General features: G+C 42.7%; 1 protein-coding gene across 5 annotated transcripts in view; it reads left to right on the top strand.

Moving 5' to 3' along the window:
• The window catches only part of MSANTD1 (Myb/SANT DNA binding domain containing 1), a 45,377-nt gene that overhangs the window by 7,166 nt on the left and 14,705 nt on the right, over nucleotides 1-23,506 (top strand). The window contains exons 1-3 of one of the 5 annotated variants that reach the window (XM_017727712.1): nucleotides 3,185-3,339; nucleotides 4,176-4,268; nucleotides 17,823-18,087. In XM_017727712.1, coding sequence (XP_017583201.1) covers nucleotides 17,834-18,087 — 254 coding nt within the window. In that variant the 5' untranslated portion in view covers nucleotides 3,185-3,339; nucleotides 4,176-4,268; nucleotides 17,823-17,833. Of the gene's footprint in view, nucleotides 1-3,184; nucleotides 3,340-4,175; nucleotides 4,269-17,200; nucleotides 17,403-17,618; nucleotides 17,705-17,822; nucleotides 18,088-23,506 lie in introns of those variants that run through there. The other 4 variants (XM_017727714.1, XM_008645070.2, XM_017727713.1 and 1 more) reach the window with 4 other exon arrangements.

Here is a 23,506-nt window from a genome sequence, read left to right as displayed (position 1 = left end):
GCCCAGAAAAGGCATCCATTTGGATCAAATCAAATCATATTTAGAATTTGATGCATTTATTTCAGAGGCCAGACCAGTCTCCTGATGAACCACCCTTTCTGTCTAAGGACTCAGCTTAAATCTGACTAGAAGCTGTCTTTTTTAGCATTAGTTGGGAGTTTCTGCTTCTTAGGGCTACTGAGTGCTGCACCAACACCCAGTCTCTAGCTTATGTGGAGCACCTTTGGTGACTGACCTAGACAGAAGTGTGAACTAGAGGGGATATTTCTTTCAGATTTTGGCTATAGTTGCAACCACAGAAGTGACTGTGTCATTGATGAAGGTCTGCAGTGAATGTCCTTCTCACCAAGAATATCTGCCCAGGAGCTGGGGCTCAAGGGTTTGAAGATGTAGGCTGGCATGAAGTACAGGCTAGTGAGTGCTGTAGGAGAGCTCCACAGTGCTGTGTGGGAGTGTAGGATTTTCCTCATGTGACCTTTCCTTCCTTCTTTGTTTTGGGAGAATGATGGTGGTTGGTCTGTGAAAACAAACACTGCCAAATTGTGGGGAGTTAAATCAATGCTGAGCTCCTGTGCCAAGGGGGAAAAGTCCTGAGATGTGAAAGAGGAGGAAGGATACGGGGCAGTGAGACCTTGCTTGCCTCTGAGTAAGGGGTGGTGGTCGTACCAGCTGTGAGTTTGGGCGTCAGCCCATGCTGGAAAGTGACACAGTGGCACAAAGGCTTTTCTCATAGTGGGATTCAGAGGAAGGGGATGGTGTGCGCAGCAGGTTTTCCTGCAGTCTGGATTCTCTTTCGTTGTGGTGCAGAACACACACTGACAGATAATGCAGCAACTGCTGTGGATATCAGGGCAAGCTCTGATCTACATCTTGGTGTTCTGTGGGGGAAAAAAAAAGCCTGAGCTCAGGTATCCACTGTGGGGTGTGGATCCATCCTGTGAAATGCTCGTGGGAAATCCTCCTCAACAGGCAGAGGGTACAAAAGCATAAACCTGACCCTGATTTAGGGCTGGTAAGACTGCACTCTGTATTGTCACATGGTATAATTAATTTTTGAATATTTAATTATAATGTGATAGTGCAGGGAGGATTGACTGGCATTGCTCTCCAAAAGACAAAAGCAATATTAAACTTTCTAATGCTCCCACACCACTGCAAATACTGAAAAAACAGCTGTAGCAGGTCAGTGGAGACACAACTGTGTGGTATTTCTTCTGTAGCCATCAGGTGCTTGGCTGGAAGGACCATAAGCTGTGTTTGTGTCCGTACATTCAGACTTAGCAAAATGCAAGATTCTCTCTTCCTTTTCCTTAGAAAAAAAAAAAGAAGGAACTCCAAGGAATTTAATCTCTGTGCAACTGTGTACTTTTTCCTAACACAAGACTCCCTAACACTTTGTGATGCTCTAGATCCAGGATATCAAATTCCAGCAGCAGGTGTGTTCAGAGCTGCGGGGGTCCGGTGAGGAGGTTGTGTTCCTTGGCAGAGATTTTTTAATTATCACCTTGCTAAGGTGAGTGGGAAATTCTGTCTAAAAATCATCAGCGTGGAATGACAGTGAATTTTACCTCTCCCTTTCTTATTCTGTGGGAGGAAGTTTAGGGCACTTGGTGTTCACTTTTAATGCTGCTGGATAAACTAATGACTGTGTCACCGAGATGAGTCTGAAATCTAAATCAAAGTCTTGTGTAAGATTTTATTTCTGAATGGGCCTGAAACAAATTCTGGAGGTCCTGCACACATCTACCTACAAAATTATCTTGCTAGATATCTAAAATGAATTGTAAATATTTCCATTTATTCCGCCTATTCATCTATTCCTATTTAGAGGGATACCTCCTCTGTTTTGTCAAAAAGTGCCACTTCTGTACCTCATACCTCCTATTTTTATGGTTAGTCTGTTTCTGTGAGATTAAAATGTATTTATTTTCTCAAAATACTTTTTTGCAACTTCCAAATAGTGCTGCCTGCCCTTTTCTTCTTTCAAATGCATATTTCAAGAATTGGAAGAAACAATGAATTTGAAGAAAATCAGGCTCATGGTATTTAAAAACACATGTGTAGACTTGCTCTTTAATTAAAACCTTTTCCCTAACAATAAAATGTAGCTAGCTCATACTTTATTCTGTTGGGTTGTGACAAAAACACATTGGCTAACAGCTACTCTAAAAATTCCTTTAGGAAACGCCTTTAGTTAAACTTTTGCAGCTAAGCATCTTTTGAGGATGAAGAAGGTGAAGGAAGCTAACTAGGCACGCAATCACTGGGAAAACCATAGAAAATTTCTATAGCCTATTGTACTCCAGAGAGTTTTATGATCTGCTTAGCAGTCAAGGAGCCCAGACTCTTTTTAACCTCAGCTTAAACAAATGCTTAAAAATTCAAGGTAAAAGCACAGTGGTGGTAATAATAGAGATTTTAGTTTGACATTTTAACCCTAAAGTAAGGTTAGGACTTCAAATGGTGGGAACAGATGTGTATCTGGTGATTTCAAGAGGAGTTATTTGCAAGATACAGTTTCCTCTGCAGTCCTTTCCTTGGTATCTGCTCAGACTCCTGGAGACCCTTTTCCCACCTGTATCCCCATGGCAGCTCTCACGCTGCATCCCTCAAGCTGCTCCCACACTCTGCAAGCTCCAAACCTGGCCAGGTGAGTCAAACCTGCCCCTGTTGCTGAGGTCTCAGCTCACAGCCTTGCACTTGCTGCTTAAGATACAAATGATTGGTGTGGTGGTTTTCATATAATAACTTAATGGTTTTAATACTCATCTCAGAAGTGGTCGAACTTGGGTTTGGGTCCTCCTTCTCCCAAGGGATATTCAAATCTGCTTGTCCCTTCCCAGGCTGTAGGCAACCTCTCAGCCCTTCCTATTGAAGTTGTGCCACGGTGCAGAGAAGGATTCGCAGACCCGGAGAGGAGAAGCAAGTGGGGGCCTGACTGCTGCCTACCTAAAGGGAGGTGGGGAGCAGGTACCTGGCGGCATTCCCAAGGCTGCTCACTATATAATTTGCATTAGAACATCTCTGGATAAAAATCAAAACCAGCCCTGGAGGCAGAGTCCAAGCCCAGTGCCTCTATCCACAGGGAGAAGTTGCAACCACCTTGGCCTGGCAGCAGGTGCTATTTTGGTGCCACCCCAGCCACACCCTCTTCCTCCAGCCAAGTCTTTAAATGGAACTCAGGGTGGCTGCTCCCTCACACCGGCATCCGAGCCAGCTGAGGAGTGCTGGTTGTGCCCACGACTCCCCAGTCCCCAGGGGGCTTCAGAGGCATCAGTGCTGAGAGGTTCAGCTTGGCCACAATGTTTGGATCTCAACATGGAGGAAAGAAAACCTGAGGTACCCCAAAACCTTCTTTTGGTGAAAAAGTGGGCTCCTGTGGACTGTTAGGTTGGAGGAGGGGAGAAGTTATGGCTCATTTAGCTCCGCATTTTAGACTTGGAATTTCCTTTTGTGATGCCCTTCAGATCCCTGTGTGGCTTTGAGAACCTTGCCTGAAGTGAATGGAGGACATTTCATTGTGAGATGTCACTGAAGGACATGCAAGGTTAACTTCAGCTCTGGAGTGTCCAATTCTCTTTTGAAAATTATTTCAGTTTCACAGTCATTTACTAGCTTTAGAAATTTTTCCCCTTTGCTTGTCTCTGCCTTCTTGTGTAAAATAGAGATACACTACCTTCAGCACCCACCATATGTTAAAGAAAGATTTGTGATCCTCTGAAGGACAGCAGGCTGAGCACTGAGTGTTAAGTTGCTAATGGAAAAATTGGGCAGATGAGAAAATTTGGGAAAAATTATACTTGCTGGTGCCCTGGGTGAGATTGGAATGTCTTTTAAAGAGATACCTTTTGCTGGCAGTGGTAAGATGTGCAGATAAGAATGTCTGTCATATTCTTTAGGCTTAAAGTGAGCAGCTTTCAGCACGCAGGAATGAGGTTGTTGAAGGCTTATGGGCCGATTCAGGTTATTTATGATGGACTGTATAGCATGGGGAAGGCATTTGTTGGTGCAGTCCGAAAGGCTAGAGTTTGACAACTAAACCAAACCCACCTCGCTAGACCTTCTCAAGATACCCCTGGCAGAGCCTGGGTGACCTTCCTCCTGGGTTGGTACGAAATGTGTCCTCATTCCCCTCCCCACATGGTGCCTTGTCCTGCCAAACTCTCTCTCCCCAGATGCGAAGTTCAGCTCTGGGTCGGTGATCTGCTGTGAGGAGGCCTGCACTGACTTTAAAGCTCATGGAGGATCTTCTGTTCCTAGGACAGCAGGTACTGAAGCTTTTCTTCCACACCATAAAACTCTGATAAAAGTGTGGGTTTGTGCGTTGAGCCTGTGCTTTCCTTCTGCTCCTCTGAAAAGCTGGGAAGGGAATGGATCCAAGTGGTTCAGGGCTGCAACTTCTGAGTGTGTAGAAGGTGCTGCATTGTCTTCTCTTCAGCCAGAGGAGGTCAAGTTGGTCACTGTTTCAGTCCCCTGTAGGGAGTCACTTCACAGGTTGGTACCTTCTGGGCAGAGGAGCCCCCAATGTGACACCTGCTCTCTGTGGTGATCACTGACCTGTGTTTTCACAGGGTTTAAGCGGTTGGTGCTTTGTCCTTGAACCATTTGATTCCTTCTGATGCACTGGCTCTGAGGGTGCTCTGTGGATGGACCATTTCAGAGCTTTTAGCCAGTAGGCTGAAGGGGTGTATTTTAAAATGTGTTGACTTTTAATATTTTTTTTCATGGTTTTAAGAGTTCAGCAACTTTTTGTGCCTCATGGGGGACATACCTTCTTGCAGCTCCATATTGGACTTAACCATTTCCCCAACCTTTTACCTGCAGAATTCCCTAATGAGAATACTGGTTTAAAGACAGGCAAAGTAATTTCTGGTTTTTGGTGATTCTTATGTAACGCTACAGAGCACTGGAAAAAAATTGTGGCATCCAAGCATGGTTTTTGATTTTTAGAAGTCTTGGTTTTGCCTGAGATGGTGCTGTCTGTAAGGACATGCAATGCATTTCTGAATTTTTGGAGGGAAAATACAATGCTCTTCCACTTTCTGAGGTTTAATGTGCATGTAGAGATTTCCCTGGGCTCTACATTGAGGCTACGGCCCAGTCTTGCTTCAGCTGTTCTTTCTTCTCCTCTTCCAAGACTTACGTTGGAATAGTTACTTTTAGAAAGTAACCAGGTAAAATAATGTGCATGTGTATATATATGAAAATATAAAAACGGTGTGTATTTATATGTGTGTGTGTATAAATAAATAGCAATACAGATGTTGGCTCTGTCAAGTGTAAATGAGAACCTTATTCACAAGATTTGCTTACAGTTTTACTGTGGTTTCATACTGAATTGAGCAATTGGGAATGAAAGAGAGTTGATTTTTTTTTTTACCATTTCTGAGTGTACTGCAATCATATTATGTTGATAATCTGAACCAAAGCTGATCTTTCTTTCCCATATTGTAGCACATTGAAAGTATTGAGAGCCATCTAAATTATCTTAAAAGTGAGAGTGATTCCAGAAACTTGACTGATAACTCACACTGCCTGTAGTATTTTAAATGCTTAGATGGGAACTTGTATGTGATGCCTGCCTTAAGGAGTTCTCATTTGTAAAATAAAAACAACACAGGGAGGCAGAGTAGAATATAGCACAATAATGTTTCTGAAACATTTACCGAAATGAGATTTAGAAAAGACTCTCAAAATAATCCTGATAGTTGTGGTTACCAATATTCAGGGTTCTCTTCTGCTTTTACAGTAGAAGAGGCTTGAAAATGTGCATTTCTTTCAAACCAAACACTAGTAAGTGTAAGTTGGATCCTGCTTTTGGGACCATGAATTTTATTACTAAGTGAAGCATCTGGTTCTGCCATTCCAGTGGGTGTTTTCTGTTGCTTCAAAACAAGAAAAGCTTTTTGGACCTTTCTTTCAGCTTTCATCTCTGGTTAAATGACTCCTTTAACCCTGCAAGGCACTGCAGAAAAAGTACATTAATTTTTTCATCTGGGGGTCTGCCATGCCCCAGTGGTTATGGCTTTTACCCCGAGGCTGGAGGAAGCCTGGATGTCAATTGCTGTTATCTGATAGCTGTGTACAATACCCAGAGAGGTGCTGGGCGGATCAGAGGTCAGGGATGAAGCTACAGATCGGTCGATGAAAGAATTTGGCTATTGTGGAAGCAGGTTAAAGCAGGGATCAACACAAGTTACAGTGGCTGGTAACTGGTGGCTGCTTGTGGTATTCTCCAGATTTCAGGAGGCAGAGAAGATCAGAGAATTCCATGGGAATATTTAGTGTGACATCAAGCAGCTCTTGTCAGACTTGCTCCTTTGCTTTCAGGAAGGCAGGATGGTATTTTGGAAAACACTTATCACCATTTTGCTTGGCTGGTTTTTACAGCCAGAAGGAATGGAAAAAGGTTTGTCTTGTCTCATTTACAGAGCATGTCTGAAGTCCTTGTTTCTCACATGTGTGTTGGGTTGTCCAGTCACTCCAGCTTGTGTGTTCAGTGGTCTTGCCAGATCAGCACTTCACTGAAGTTCTCCTTAATGGATTCGCAAAAAGTGATAAAACACTCCAGAAGAGGCCTCAAGGAATGATTAGTTTAATCTTCAATTAGCTCCTGCTGAGACATGATGAGAAATCATTTGACAGAGTAGGCATGAGTTTTAATATAATCTGTCCAGTTATCATGAAGTGCAGTGTGCAGAGAGGAAAGAGGGTGCAAATGGAGAACACAATGACATGAGCATTGAATGTTTTAAGACTGCTGCCTGTGATGCATTTTTGGTCTGCTTGAGTGGCTTCAGCCACTGGGATATTGTGACAGGGCATTAAAGTCAGCATGGGGAATATTTTCATCTGTATGGCTGGTGACAAGAGGCAGTTGTACTTTTTCTGCCCTTGCTTGGCATGGTTTGTGAATCAGGCTGTTGAGCTCTTTTAAAACCACAGCAGAACAGGAGCTAAAGCCAGTCCAAGTAGTTTTTAGAATAAGGGGAGTGAGGCCGAGGGAGAAGAGGGCTGACTTTTAAGTCCTTTGGAGTTGGCCAATTGCCTCTAATAGCAGTTGCACAAGAGTGCCTCCCCTGAGAACCACACCGTGTCCTTCTGTTTGCACAGAAAATGGAAAATACTGGCCACTAAAAGAGAATGAGACACTGTGCTGTGAACTGGTTTGGCTTTCTGTAAACTGTTTAATCTTCCTTCTCTGCAGTCAGATGGTGGTGCCTTGTTTCTTTGTTTAGGTCCCTTGTCCTACAGTCATTAAAGCTGTATTTTATAATTAAAGAATCCCAACCTTTTGAGCAATTGAAGATTTGCTAAGAACACGGGGATCCTTCTGGCTATGTAGAAATCTATGAACTGAATGTTCAGGGATGAAACAAATAAGAATTCCCTGGTGCCATTCACATCTGCCACGGACTCCCTTGAGACAGCTTGTCGGTACTTGCATCTTCATGCTGCATGTCTCCTGCATCTGTGTGGTTTTAGGTTCCATACACTTCAGGTCTGCACCTCCCGCTCAAACATCTTGGTTAGGTTTCTTATTTAAGCTGCATCTGCCTGGTCCTCTGTGCAGTTGGGCTAGAAATAGGTTCAGCTCTCCAGTACTGAAAATCTGGTCCGTAGCTCTTCTGTTTAGTTACTCTTCAGGATAATCTTTGCTGACCTACTGGAGGCAGCTTTTCTGCCAAAAAGAAGTCATTTGAGTGCTTCTAATCTGCCACAGGTGAACTGAGGCCAGTTAATCCGTAATTTAAATTAATCTTGTTGATTGCACTTGCATGATTGACTCAGCTGAGAAATGGATGGTGGCAGGTACTCTGCCACTCCTTTTGGTGTAGTCTTAGCTTTGCTTGCATCCAAATCTGCATCAGGGGAAGTCCAGATTGGACATTAGAAAGGGATTCTTCACTGAGAGGGTGCTCAGTCACTGAACAAGCTCCTGGGGAAGTGGTCATGGCACTAGACCTGGCTGAGTTCAAGGAGTGTCTGGACAATGCTCTTGGTTATACGGTTCTGTTTTTGGTAGTCCTGTGAGTAGCAGGGAGTTGAAGAACCTGATGGGTCCTTTCCCACTTGAGGTATTCTATGATTCTATGAATAACCACATTGCAGTGGGTATTTATAGCCAAGCAAATGATGCTGTTTTCCCCTCACAGACCTACACTTGGGGCACATCCTCTGGGCTACAACACTGAATGCCACCTTGAATGAAAAGCACCAGGCAGGATTTGAAAAACACTGGTGGTACTGGACAGCTGGCCTTGGACCTGGAGAAGTTTGTATCCAAATGTGGTTTGTGGATGTGTAATTAGTTCAGGGGAAGTTATGAAAGAAAGGAGGCAGACAGGCTTCCTGAGGCTGGCCAGAATGCTCCTGTGCCAGCTTGGAAATGTGTCCTTGGTCTGTGGGCTCATGGGTTTGCTGGCAGCACTGCACTGCAGCCAAGAGAGGAAGCGAGGACACGCTCCTGGGTTTAGTTTTGACCAGAACAATGGAAGATAATGGCTGCATCAAAGTAGCATGCTAAGGCTGGAATATAAACTGAACCCTGGTGGGTGGAGAGTGTTTGGAGCAGAGTAGTGTGTGATAAACAGCAGAGAGCCAGTGGGAGGGGAAAACAGCTGGAAGAAACCGAGGAATTGATGATGAACAGCAATTTATGATGACGGCAGTGAGGGGAGATGTTGGGTCCTGAGGCAGAAGGCTGGCTGGAGGGGCACACTTGGATGTGAGAGGGGTAGATGACCCCTCCTGGCTATCCCTGGGATGACGAGGGAACAAGACTGTGTATCCTTTAACCAAGAGGGATCACAGGACCCCAAATACTGCAACCCACTGTGTTAAAAGGGGCAATGTTACACATGCACATTGCAATAAACCTTTCTACGTTGAGATGGGTCATCCTCCTGCCTGTCACAAAACTTCAGAGCTGATGCTTAAGTTCCCAATCCTGTCTTTGTCTTGGAGATGCTACCCAGTGTTGTGGTACCTGAAGAATTTGTGTGGATCATCTGCACAAATGTAGAAGTCATCCTTTTGGGGGAAGGATTTACAAACGCAGACCACACAGGACTTCACGGGCCCTATCAGTAGCTCTCAGGGGAACTTGAACTCCCCTGAAACACTTTGAGCATGGCACTGGGAATAAAGTGTAGTACAGTCCCCTGGAAGATGTATATGCTTCCAGTGTAAGGACATGGATGCTGTGGGAGGGGTGATGCTGCTGTCAGCCCATCCCAGAAATGGCATCTGCCTCTTTTGTGGTCTCAAATTCCATTACCAACCACTTAAGTAGATAAGCTCATTTGCTATCACAGCATGAGGGTGCTGGTGAATTTGGTTTTACTTACCTTTTTGGCAGCTCTCAGATGAGGCAGGCTTTTAAGAATACTTTTAAGAGTACTGTCTGAACTTTATAGGTTGCAACACTTGTCTTGAATTTCCATTCCTGAGGCTGCCTCGCAGTAATACCCAAAACACCATTTACATTTTAGTATTTAAATCTTTTATGAACTGATATGAAAATCTCCAGTGCCCTAAATATTTTATCTGAAATACTTTTTTTTAAATCTTTAAATTTTCCTCTGAGGGGCAAAAGAACTGAGTGAACCCTTGTGAGGGGAAAGGGCTGCAGCTGGGGGTAGGCTGGGGTCCCCAAGCAGAAGTGCAAGATAGAGAAGCTCCAGTCTTTCTCCACTTGGCAAACATCTTTGGATTTTAATGCTTTTTATTTTGAGAACCTGTGTGTGATTGAACTGCAGAACAGCAGGAGCTAATCCCACCACTGTCCCCCACGGAGATGAGCCGGTGTGAGGGGTTCCCCGGGAGTTGCTGGGCGCACCTGGAGCGCGGCTGAGGGCAGGGATGACTGGGGCTGGTCCGGCCTTCCCACGTCTATTGCCAGCCTTGGCAGGGACCCAGGGAGAGACAGTGTGGGGATGCAAACAGCTGGGAGGTGGATGCAGCCGGCTGCCAAGCCAGTAGCAGGCTCTGAGCAGCGAGGCCGGGCTTCTGGCAGCGAATTGCCAGCAACTTGCGCTGCAGTTCCTCTGAGGTTGCTGGAAAAGGGCCCACACCGCTCCTCTTTCTGGAAGAACAGCGAGCTTGAAGCCACTTATTCAACGCAGCTCTAATGCTTGCTACCACAACGCTGCGCAAACCTGCTCAGCTGGAGCCCCGCGCCAGCGCCGCGCTCCCTGCGCTTGGCTCCCTCTCTGCTCGAGCCTGGGGGATGGCTCCTTGCTAAGGATCGATGAATCAATAACCTCCTCCTGGCATTTACTTGAATACCACTGCTGCTCTCGCTGCAGTTAGCAAGGGGTGACACCAGCAGCATTAATTCTTGCTGGGGCACAAACGATGCTGTGTGCAGCAGCAGCAGCAGCCGATCAAAGCAGCTGCCGTCATCTATTTTTTGGTGACATGGCTTTTCCTTCCTGCCCTGCTGAGTCACGGGAATGTCACTCAGCACAAGGCACAGGGCAGACTTGTGCACACCAGGGATTATTTTTCTTCTTTTGTGATACATCTCAAATCCAAACTGGATTAACTCATGGTTTATGTCTAAAGCGAAGTGTTTAGAACAGGTTCTCAGAGGAATTTGCTTCTGGAAGAGCAATATTTGCATAGCATCGTAGCAGCAGTTTTTAATGAATTAGACACTTTTCAGCATGTAACTTGCTCAAATGTGCTAAAAACCAAACAAGAGCAGGAGGACTTACTGACTAACCCCAGTAAGTAAGCAGGGCCAAAATAATTTCTTTCAAGTGGAATTTGGGAAACCATTCACTGGGAACGGAGTGATTTTCATTGTAATATGATTTGTTGCTTGCCTGCCAGAAAAGGAGTATGTCTGATACTACGTACTGCAGAGTTGTTCCGTATGCTAAGGACTTGCAAATTATTTCTTAAGAGTAAGGAAATCTAGGAAATTCTCTATTTGTTATAAATTGAACTGTGAGTATGACGCACACAGAACTGAAGTGCTTTGTTTTCAATATGATATAACTAAATTTTTAATAGTATGGCCAGTCTCTTCCTGTATGCTTGAAAATTTAGGAACATGTGTGACTCAAAGTCCATCTAGTTTGGCATCCTGCCTGCATAATATTCTAAGTGCCAGACGTTTGGGCAGTGATTATTTGTACCTTCTGGACATAAGGGATTTTTTTCCCCCCTCCAATATGCTAAACTAGGGTCTGTAGCATGAATGTCTGTGTTTCTGCTAAACTTAAAAAAAAATCAAGTAATTAAAAAAAAACCCTCAGTATTTTAATTTTAATCTAATTACTATCAACATACCAGCCTGTACCTGGTTTCTCCAAACAGTGAATTCTCTGGGTTCCCTGCAGTTCATGAGCTCCTTCTTCTAAAGCCCCACGTAATTCCAGTTCTCCCCCTTGCCTGCTAATGCTTCCTGATCTGACCACAAAAACTGCTGAAGCCTCATTTCCCAGCTTGTCTGCATTCACCTCGCTGTCTCTCGCCATCCTCTCTCCAACTGAATGTCGGTGCAAAGCTGGCTTCCATGGTTACTACTAAAATAGGCAAAGGAGATATTTTTGGTCAGAATCTGCCAGTTCAGCAAGATCAAAATGCTTTTGGGAAATGTTCTGAATACAGTGAAATTTAAGCGGGATGTTTCTTGCAAAATGAAATAAAAAACCTCTCCACCTTTCTCCAGCTCACCTGCACCTTCCCAGAATACAGTCCTCCTGGGCTGCCCAGTGCCCTGCTCCACCATCAGGGAGACCTTTCACTCAGACAGCCCTGTAGCACGGCTTTTGTATGGAAACCTTTGTTTTTCTTGGTTTTGTTCTAAGTGTTGTCATATCAAAATCTTCTCTGCCCCACATCAGCCAGGATGGCTTCCCTTCAGCCAGCCTCCACCACAGCACCCATTTCTGTTGTCAGACTTCTGTGCAGGTGATATTATTTTAGGTGTACATAAAAGCTATCCAACCATGCAATGTCCTTTGCTCAGTGATGTGTTGCTGTCACTTGTCCCTTCTGGTCTCTCATGTGTTTCCCTTGTGGCATGTCCCAGTTAAGTTGCAGGCCCCCTGAGGAAAGGGACTGCCCTTTTTTTATGTATCTCAAGACACCTACTGTTTTTCCTCAGCCTGAATAATTTTTTTTTGTTGTTGTTCTGTATTTGTAATAGACCCTCCTGCAGTTTGGATAGCTTTGGGCTTCCTTTGCAAATGCTGCTGTGTTGTTAAAATTCCCTCACAGGCAGTAGGAAGGCACGAGCTGTGTCTGTGTGCAGCTCTACAACACTGACCTGATGGCTCTGTGTTCACAGCCTTATGGTTTTCTCTTGCTTCTGAGCCTTTACACACCCCCATGACTCCACCACCCAAGGAGACTGGCAGACTGAACAGTGCATGGACCTTAGTGGCGTTCCTAAGTCAGGCACCACTGCCTGCAAGGTGCTTCCCTACTTCTGGGTGAGCTCCTCGTTCCCAGCACTCTCCTGAGCACAGCAGATTCATTGTTGGTTTAATGGAGGAGAAAAAAGGCAGCTTCTCCTCCTGATCACCTGTCCCAGCCTGTCTTCTCTGGCCAAGCTTTTCAGCAGTAGTGGAAGAATATTTCCTCTCTCATAAGAGTATTTCACAGAGTATTTCTTCTCTCATAGAGGATTCTGAGTTGGAAGGGATCCACAAGGATGCACCCTAGGACATGGATGTGCCTCCTGGCTCCAGGGCACTGCTGACTCATATGCAACTTGCTGTTGACCAGGACTCCCAGGTCCTTTTCCACAGTTGCTGCTCTCCAGTGTCTCAGGGACAGTGTCTCTCCAGTGTACAGGGGACCTGCATTGCATTTAACCATCTTCGCAAATTGCAGTAGGCAGCTATCAGAGATACTAAACCCATAATTTTCAGTAAGGCTTTAGAAAGTGGGCCTTTTAGCTCAGTGGATGGCAAAATGTGGGGCAAGAGACAGCCTTGCAACACACGCAGCCTTTCTGAACTTACAACATATTATCCCACTGTCATGCAAACTCCAAATGTGTTGTTTCTAGACAAACTCATACATAGTATTGTACCTTTTAAAGCACAGTTATCAAGGTGTGTCTGCACTGAAATTCCCAGAGAATGAACACATGCTCTGCAGTCACGATCCAGTTTCAAGATTTGTTATTACCCCCATGTGTTAAGCTCCTGGTCGGCCAGACCAGAGGATTGCAAGACCAGCCTGTTCTTTGGATGATCTCACTTTTAACAGCTTGCCCCGAACAGAAAGTGTGAAAGCAGCTTTTTTTGTTGGTGGGGTTTTGTGTGTTTTTTTAGTTTTATGTAATCAAGACATTACAAAATAGTCTACTGAGGTACCCACGTGTTGTTGAGTTGGACCTGTGTCTTCGAGGGGTGATGCTCCTTCAGCAGGCAACTTCTCCTCCCGGTCTCACTGCTCCAAATTTGTGCCTAAAAGGGTGTTTTCTCCAGTTGGTAGCAAGACTCTCCTGAACCAAAGTTAATGTTCTTCCATTTCGAAAAATCCCAATAGGCAGTGACCTGTGTGTCAGCATCTCTGTAGACAGCTCCCATGTAGATTTCAGACACAGAAATACATTTAGGGGAAGTTGCAGAAATTTCTTGTGTCCTAGTGGAATAAACTCTGCTTTGCCCAGAAGTTTCTGCCTGACTTCTACCACACTCCCCAGCAGCAGGATCGGACATGCTCCTCTGTAATCACGATGTAGTGGCTCACAGTTTGTGGGCTGGGCTCTGGTGCTTGAGTGACTGAAGCCGTTTTTCCCTGCAGGCACAGGGGAAAACACCATTCCCTAAAACTTGGCTAAAGGGACTTTTATTTGGCATGCATTAGCCCACTCTTGCAAAGCTGAAGGCTGTATACACAGTCAGTTAGCACAGATCACCTGAGGTAGAGTCAACAGATATGTAAGGATTAATGGAGTTGTCTGAACTCTGTGATAGCAGCATTTATAGGGAAACTTCATTAGATCACATCTGCAAATTATAAACCCTTCTACCCTGTTTGAGGTTTGTTATCTTTAGAGATCACCATGAAAGGTGGAACAGCTGTGAGAGCTATTATTCAAGCTGATATATAATGACTGCAAAAAAGGTAGGGTGTTTAGACAGATGATACGAAGAACAGATTTGCAAGAGGATCATTAAATTCATGTTCCTCTGAGCTGGTGTGCAGTGAGAGGAAAGGCATGAGTGAGATTCTCAAGCATTGCCCATCAGAGGAGGGACTGGGGTGAGCAGGAGAGTGGAGGAGAACAACTTTCTCCTACAGAGGGAAGTCATGTACAAAGGTGTACTCAGTAGCTCTGTTATGTATATCAGTGTTTTCCAAGACCTTATTTTATATCCTTATATCCTTATTTTATTGATGAGAACAGCTGCAGCTTCAGTTGCTTTTGGGTTGCTCAGTGCCAGGTTGGTTCTCAGTATGGAGGAGGCTGGTGCTGGAGGACTCTGCCATCAGGAGTTGGAGGGGAGGGCAGGAGGGGTATCAGTGCCTTCAGTCTGGCAGAGCTGCAGCTTGTCATGTCAGCAGTTATTCTGGGTTTGGTGACCAGCCAGTCTTCGAGGTAGATGACAAATCTTGACTGGTATCTAACTTGAGAGGGGCAAGAAGCAGCTGAATGCTAACAGAGCTTCTCCTCCCAGTGCCCTGCCTGGGCACCGACTGCTATTGCTGCCACAGAGCTGCTCTTCCCCTAAAAGGTTTGCTGGTCCTGTCTTAGCTGTTTGTCCCAACTCAGGGACTCAGTGACTCCTAGGGACTGGACAAATCTGCAGAACATCAGCAGAGAGAGGCGCAGCCTGGGGAGTCACTGAGTCCCTGAGTTGGGACAAACAGCTGAGAGAGGCGCAGCCTGGAGAGGTGTATTTTCCCTACCCTGGCTCTGTTAAAGACTGCAGGAATTATTTGGGGATAAGAAAACTACTCTTGCTTTCAGATCCACGTAGGAAAACAGTCACTTTATCAACCACTTGGCACACCTGCTTTGGCGAGGCAGAGGAGGCATGTGGCGTCTCCATAATTATTATCAATGACTTTTTTAGAGGAGGGGGTAGAACCTGAGTCCTTGAAACTTAGATTCCCTTCAGGTGCTGAGAGGAGGGGAATAAGGGAGGTATTATTAGAAAGCATTTCTTTTATTTAACAGATGTTAAATAGCACTATACCACTATATCAATCTGTCAAGTACACTAATAGGAAACAGCATATAGAAAAGTTGAGATCTGAATTTCACAGAGAAACAACCGCCCCTCTTCTGCAGGATCCCAGGGTCTGGGGGCCAGCATGGAGCACAAAGAGCAGCCGCACATGTGCCAAGCATATGTGGATGGAGAGGGGAAGGAAAAGTTGTGGACTATAACAGAAAAAACTTGGTGCAGCTGGAAAGGTTTTCACCCACCCTGTCCTGGTTGTTGTACTTGAAACTGGATTAAAAATATCCTTAAAGCAGAGACCACACATATCTTTGGGTTTTGACAAGCTGTGTGTACCATGCTATGGGTTTCATAGTGCTGTTAATCGGCATTTTCACAATGTAGGTGGTTTAAAGTCTGGAGGAGAAAAATAAACTTTTAATGGATGATTAAAGGTTGAAAAGCAAGCCTGGCTTTGCAGTAGTGTGTGTTCGTTCCAAGTCAGACCAAGAGCGATGGTATTTTCCTCTTGGACTCTGCGTTGCTTCCTTAAACTTGTCCTGGTGATCCCCAGCCACTGGCTGCGACCACAGGCAGCCGAGGTTGGTACGGTTTTATTAACAGAGCTGCCTGAAGCCCAAGGTTAAGTGATGGGAATTTCAAAACAAAACAATAAATTAATAAAATGAATGTGTCATCAGCTGATCCTCTTCTGACCACCATCTGTCCCCTGATCATGTGACGTCTCCCAGCTGGCCACCCAAGAGACAAACCATGCAAGATCATCATCACAACATATGCTGCTATTTACACATTTTTAAAGGTAATAGTTGCTAGGCTGTCATATTAGTAGTTAAAAGCAGTTATTTGGAAGCTAGGGGATTTTTTCTTTATTTCTCTCCTTTTTTTTTTTTCCCTTAGGAAGGCAGTGACTCAGCAGGTATATTTCTGATAGAGACATGTTCAGGGTTGGATCAGTGGAAATTCCTATGTACAGTATATGTAATTCTACCCCCTACCCCCCCACCTTGTTCTATGGTATGCTGTTGTGCCTTTTGTAATATGCAGTAGAATAAATAAAATAGAAAGAAGACAATGGTACCACAAATGTCACTAGTGTACCTTTTAGGAACATTGTGTGCTCTCTTTGCCATCTCCAGGATGCAAACCAAGCCGTGCGTTTTTAAACTATTGTTAAGATCAAGGATGTGGTTATGAGAAGACTTACAATTTATAGGATACTTAAGCATTAAGGATTGAGGCACAGAACATTTCCTGGGGATTAACGACTGACTGGGTGAGCCTCAGGCCATTAACCCCTGCCTGCCATTAATCTTCAGGAAATGCCCTGCAGTGAGGTCGTTATTGCTGTTATATGCTGAAACAGAAAAATAACAATGAGAAAGGTCCGTGGATTATTTATTTATATTTTACATAACACGATTCTATTGGGACTGTAGGGAATGAACATCTTTCTCTTTAGCTGGTCGTAGTGCTGGAATTAATGCAGTTCCTGCATCTCACTCTTTTGTGGAAGATTATTGTCAGATTGCAGGAGTGTAAGTGGGGCAGGATTTGGCCCACTGCTTGTATTGCAGTGTTTAATACAATGAATAAGCCCTGCTTCTCTGATATAACTGCTGGCACAATTTAGCCCTGTATAAAAACCAGCTCAAAATGCTTGTTTTACAGCAAAGCAATTTATTCACAGTTCTAAGCATCTTGCAGCCTTTTTTTAACTCATTGAATAATCCTTTTAGGTTGCCCATAAAGCAGGTGAAATGCTTCTGCTGCAGTCCTAAGGCAGAACACAGGCTGCATAAATAGCATCTAAATTACTAGGAATACAAAATACACATACAGTAATACATACCTACAAAGGCAAATTCATACTGACAGGACTGCAGTGTGTGCTTATCAGCAGCAAAACATCTCGGGGAAAAAAAAAAGTGGCTTTATATTGAAATTTTGTATATATTTCTCTTTATATAAACACTTAAATACTATTTTTTGCATATTCTAAAGCCCAGATGCAGGTTCCTTTTTAATGAGCCTGCCTGCTTAAACATTTATTAGCTTAGAGATGTATAGTTTTCATAAAGCTGGCTGATTCTTTTTGCAGAATATCTTTGCAAAAAAAAGCTTTTTTTTTTGTGTACATGGCCTCAGTCCTTGCAACCTCCTAGAGAGTCTGTCAAGGCACAACTTAAAAGCTCGTTCAGGCGACCATGACCCCCTGCTAGCAGATTGTCTGCCTAAAAGGTAAGGGAAAGCTAAAAAAGAAGTAGAAACTTAAAAGTAGCTTCTCAAAGGCTGCATAGATCTTTTTTTTTGTTAAACCTAAAGTGTTTAAAAGCTTTAATATTGATGGCCTGTCAACTTTGTCCTGATTCTTTGGCTTTCAGTTAAAAGGTTTTTGTTGTTGTAGCTTATGCAGTTGCTCTGTTGCTATGGAAACGTGACATCAAAATGACGTTTCTCTGTTTAAAAGCTTTTAACTAAATTCCTGCCTGTCAGATGTAGGCCCCATTTTGTGCACTCAAGCTTCAAGCTGTTGCAAAAAGGTTTCATATGTTCTGTTGTCATTCAAATTCTTTATCCACATATGCATGTCTTGCACTACAAAAAACCTAAACTAAAAACTCAATCTATATTAAGTGTCCTCTTTTAAAACCCTTTTAGGTCAGTCAGCAATGGCTGCAGCAGAAATTCCCAGTTACATTGTCTCTTCTCAGACTGAGAAACACAGGAGGGCCAGAAACTGGACTGATGCAGAAATGAGAGGTTTAATGCTGGTTTGGGAAGAATTTTTTGATGAGCTGAAACAAACTAAAAGGAATGCCAAAGTTTATGAGAAAATGGCTAACAAACTCTTTGAAATGACTGGAGAAATTCGCCACGGAGAGGAAATAAAGATAAAAATTACAAATATGACATTCCAGTACAGGTAAGCTTCAGTTAATTCTTTTTATTTTAAAAGATTTTAGCAGGGATGGCGCAGTGATTTTTGCCTTTCAGAAAGAAGTCTCCTAGAGGAAATCTGTCGATAAAAGATTAAAGATTGTTCATATCGCTTTTAAAATTCTCTCTTGCCAGTGCTGTTACGTCATTGTTAATTTCCCCCCCCCATTTCATGTCAAACTCTGGGACAACTTTGTTTCTTTAAAATTAGCTGGCGTTGTTATGATGCAGAGGGATGGAAATGTATTTAATGGGGAAAAGAGATTTATTTTTTTTGCTCTTTGCTGAGGGGACTGATTGTGTTAGCTTGGCAGCCAGTTCCTTGCAGTGAAACTCCTGCAGTTTCAAGTGGCCACTGAGGATCGGAATTGCAAGGCAAAGTTAAAAAAAAAACCAAACTAGAACAGAATAATGTTTGGGGGGGCTGATGCTCCTAGATTTTGGTCTCATGAGTTGAAGGGTTACACTTCACGGGGCCAAGAATAATTGAATGTCTTATTACTGAGTGACACACATTGCTATAATTATAAGCAGCATCAGTGAAAGAACTATTATATCTGCAGAGAGAATCAATGTGCACCGTCAATACTGCTCCAAAGGAGTCGGGGGGAGGGCGGAGGTGTCTACAAGGGGATGATAAAGAACAGGCAAGCAGTCAGGAGGGGAAGTTGGCTTCAGAAAACGTGAGGCATTTGTGCATTTGTTGTTTGCAGGGAGAAAAATAATTAGAACTTAACAGAAATATTCCCCTATCTTTTTTTTTTTTTCTTAATTCTTATCTCTGCGAAGCACAAACTGCCTCATACTGGAAATCCTGAGTGGTGATTTGAGCTATGTGCTTGTAATGCAAGAAAATCAAATATGTGATTCTTTTATTTAATCTCTCCTCAAAGCTCATATTAATAATAAAAAAGGTTATTACAGCAGGCAACCATGTTAAAACTGCTCGCTTTTCTGTAAGGCACCCTTACTGTATTTAATGCAGAGACTACTCATCAAATAGAAAACTAGGGAAAATCCTGTAAACCCCTTAACTTTGAATGTCCTTCTACATTTCTATGATCCACAAGCATAATGTTTAACATCATTTGCCATAATATTAAACCTGATGTTTCGTAGCAAATGCTAACATCTCCAAAATGTTTTACCAACCCTGCTGTAATCCCTACAGTTTTCTTCACCCAGACTGTAGATGAGAAAGCTGGAAGTAAGATAAATTTTTCTCCAGCATCACCGAGCAATTCACACTCAGATGCAGATTTAGAAGTCGGGAGTTGCTGGCTACCAGGCTTTTGCTTAGTCTGCTAAATCTGCAGTCTTCCCTGCTGGGAATTGCATCCCGCGGCACTGAGATTTTACAGGTGTCTGTAGCAGCAACACTGCACGATAGTTAAGTGCCGTAATTGTCAAGTGGAATAGGTTATTTCTGTCAGTCTTTGTTCTAAATTTACAGTGTTGTCATCAATCAGAGAGTCTCATTTTTTTTTTTTCTAAATAATGTTTTTACTTTAAAGTTGCATTGGGGGAAGGGAAGAAATAAAATCACTCGCATACGTGCACTGTGTGTGTGTGAGAAAGTGTACTTTAAAGAAATATCCTTCTATTTCTGTGAACTTCTAAGATTGCTTCTGTTGCATGTTGTCACTCTGCTTTTCTATTTTGCAGTGTATTGCAGCTCCCTGCTTATTGATTGAGATGCTAATTTAGGAGAGTTAAAAACTGCCTTGTGCTGTCAGAGAGCTGTTTCATTTTGTGCTCTGGCTTATGAAATGCATCTTCTTATTGTTTGTTAACACGCCTGTGTGCTTTGCTGTCAAGGTGAGCTGGTATGGAGAACAGGGACAAGCAGAAGCTATTACTTTAATTTCTAGTTTTCTGGGTACTATTTGGTGGTGTGTGAGAATAAGGAAGGTTGTGGTGAAACTGTAAATGATGTGAGTGGCCACTGACTGCTGGCTTTGCTGTGAGGCAGCCGAGTTTTTAATCCATGTTCAGGTACTTGCAGGACACTTGAGGAAGATGCTTTACATCACTGTATTTCTGGGCACCATCTGTGGCACAAATTGGAAAAGAAGATCCTGAGAGTAGGAAAACACTCTATTTTGAGATAATAATGATTTGTAGTGATTTTGTTGGGTTAGTAAGTGTGACATGGGAGAACATGGCACCAGTAGCAGGAGGGAGGGCGGGTGTTCTGCACTTGAGTGCTTATTTCTTCCCCCATTTCAGGATCCTTTACTTCTTTGGGCAACTCCTAACAGTGCTGCAGAGGTGGAGTGGCCTCTACTCTTCCTTTAACAGTCAGAAATAAACTGCATTAAAATATTTAATCAGATGATATTATTTAGCTCTGTGCCACAGTTTCATAAAGGAACATAAAACCTCTGTCCTACAAGTTACTACACATACATATACTGATGAAAAATAAGCACATTTTTACTATAAAAGGAAAAAGCAGTACTTAAATATTTCTACGTGTCTTTTTAACCAAGTTCAGTTTTAAAAGTGCTACCACTGGCATGTCTTATCCTGGGACATCTGCTTAAACAGATATGGATGATCTGAAACATATAATGATCTGAAATAGAAAGCAGTGAACATGTTTATAATGGTGCTCTCCAGTTTGAGGATCCCATGGCATTCTAAGAGACAGTTGAATAAATGCTGTTTTCTTTATTCTGCTCAGTGAAAGACATTCATGATGAATAGAAGGTGTCCAAGCCAGACAAACACATATGCACAAGTAGGGAATGAGTGTTTCTTGGCCAATAATTATTGCAGCAAGTGCAACCTACATGGGTGTGTACAGTGGCTCAGAAGGGGCTCCCACCCCAGGTATTCACCCTGGTTCTGGGTGTGTTTGGATCCCACTTGGGGTCTTGTGCTGCCAGGTAAAGTTACTTCAGGTGTAGCTCATTGTGCATGAGTATCTATCACAAAAGCAATTTTAGGGTGATCATATCCCATTCCTCCACATCTGAGGTGAAAGCATTTTTCAGGTGTTAAAATGCCATACAGAAATCTATTTCATCTCATTATTTCCTCCTTGAATTCTTGTGTTTATTTCTGCCTGCCCTACATTTCAGCAAGGTGACAAGAGAATGAGAAGAAGCTTAGAGAACAGTTAGGCTAAGATGTGGAAAGCTTTCTTTAGTAAGAGAAGTGGAAAAGTTTGTGAATGCTTAAGGAGTTTTAGAGGTGCATAAAAATATGCACTATTTTTCAGGATGTAAAGCAGATTTTTTTGCCATAATACAAGAAGTTATAAGAATTGCAAGGCAAGAAATGTAAAACTAGTTAAAGTCATATAAATCTGTATTGCACTGCATAGTAAGCATGTGGAACTCATTGCCACTGAAAACCATTGACAAGAAGAGAGCAGCAGGTTGTTTTAGTATTATTATTATTATTATTATTGTTATTTTTACTAAAGATTAGATTTATTAAATAAAAATAATTTAATAATTATATAAAACAAACAGATGTTTGTCTTCCAATTAGATAGAGTTATGAAAGACAGTGGGTTTCAGGATATTACTGGCTGTTGATGGAAAAATAATCATGTGCTTTTATGGGTGAATGTGCCCTCAAAAGCTGTCTGTCAAAATCATTCTTGAAGTATTTAGCACTGACCTTTGTCAGAAGAGAGTGAGATGATGGACTGATCTGGCAGTGGTTCCTGTATTCCTCTGCATTACTATGGTCCAAGTGCATTTGGAGGAAACTAATCAGGGAAAAATATATCATGACCTGAAGTAATTCTTACTGGAGTCTCAGTATATTAAGGGACCATTTCATCCACTGTGGAAATTGACTGGGTGGAAAATTCTCCACACCACCATAGGGGCAACGAAAACCCTTTCTAAAGGTGTATTTGAGTAAAGTTCTGCTTTTAGGCATTGCTGTAAAATCTGAAATATCTGCTGTGGATAGATCAGCCACCAGGTTTTTAATGTTCCACTTCAAAGATACCTGTGTGGTGAGCTGCATGAACCTCCCCATTTATCCATCTTGGAAGAAGGAAGGGCTGAGTCAAGCTTCCTGGAATTCAAAGTTAAGCTTTCAGATGTGCTGGTCATCAAAAGTTTTCCTGAGATTAGTGTGCCAGCTCTTGAGCTTTAGCATGCCTTAGAGCATGTACCCAGTTCTTTCTGTTATGCAGCCTACTCGGTGCTATCAGCTCATGTGAACCTGTAATTATTCCTTCTAAAAGGAAGCTCTGTCCTGTCACTGCTAATGTGCTGATCTCACTGTGGAACAGGGCTCTGTAACTGCTGTTATAACACTGCCACTGACACAATACACTCTGGCTGATAAAAAGGAAGCAGGGTTTGCACAGCTTGCACAGTGGTCCACAGTTTTGACTGATTCCTTCTGATGTTTAAAAATAAGAACTGTGTGAATGCAAATTTATTATTTTCAAAAACATCACCCTCCCCAAAGCCTAGAAAACAGGATGCAGCTGTTGCTCTTTGATTTGAATTGCAGTCAATTAATGTTAATGATTGGTAAATTTGAATCAGTCTCATGATTTGAATGAAAGAGTAGTCTAATTTTTTATTTTCATGTGTACATGACAGCAATTAAACATTTCTGCTTGTGTAATCCGTTGCTATACTCTATGACATTATGCAACTGGAATATTTGACCTCTGTTACAGCAAATGATAAAATATGAGTGTAGCCAAATTACTGTAAAAAGTTGAATTTGAATATTTTACTATCTTTCGCTTTAATTCAATAATTTATGGCAGATGCACAACCTAGTATTGTACTTTCATCATCTTTCTTTTCCTCACCATTGATTGGTTCATAAACAGTTGCTATTTATTATTTATTTTGAAAGCTTTTCCTAGAAACCCCAGGAGATGGATCTTGTATCCATCCCTTAAGGCAAGTAGTAATATCAAATGCTGCAATAATAATAAAAAAGCAATACTGCTTTGAGCAAAGCCTAAAAAAATGAAGCAAGTTATAGATTGCTTGCTTTTTGCTGACTAAATAATGATGATTTAAAAACTCCCAACTCTTTAGAACATAATATTGTAATAATTTTGTTTTAGGAGGTGGATTAATAGGCACAGAGAATAAAGTCTGAAAAAAGGTCAGTGGCAGCACATATGACTCAACAGTTGTCTCAGTCTATTCAGTGGAGCATTTTGGCAGTGGGATCTCAAAGTCCATTAATTTATTCACTTCTCTGGAATAAGACAAGCAATCACCTTTCAAATTAACTGGGTTGGCATGCTTTGGGTATTTGTCCACTGGAAATCTGACTTTGATCCCTGAGTTTTTGGAGAAAGTTCTCAGTTGCCTCTGCTCTCAGCTGGATTTTAATAGAGCCTCATGAAACAGCAACAAGCCTAGATAAACTCAGTGTGAATTTGTTTTGCAAGCTCTGCTGAC

The sequence above is a fragment of the Corvus brachyrhynchos genome, unplaced genomic scaffold (assembly GCF_000691975.1).
Source record: "Corvus brachyrhynchos isolate BGI_N302 unplaced genomic scaffold, ASM69197v1 scaffold80, whole genome shotgun sequence".
In the NCBI taxonomy this organism is placed as follows: Eukaryota; Metazoa; Chordata; class Aves; order Passeriformes; family Corvidae; genus Corvus; species Corvus brachyrhynchos.
The sequence above is the reverse complement of the archived record's forward strand: the minus strand, read 5'-3'. Positions and strand labels throughout refer to the sequence as shown.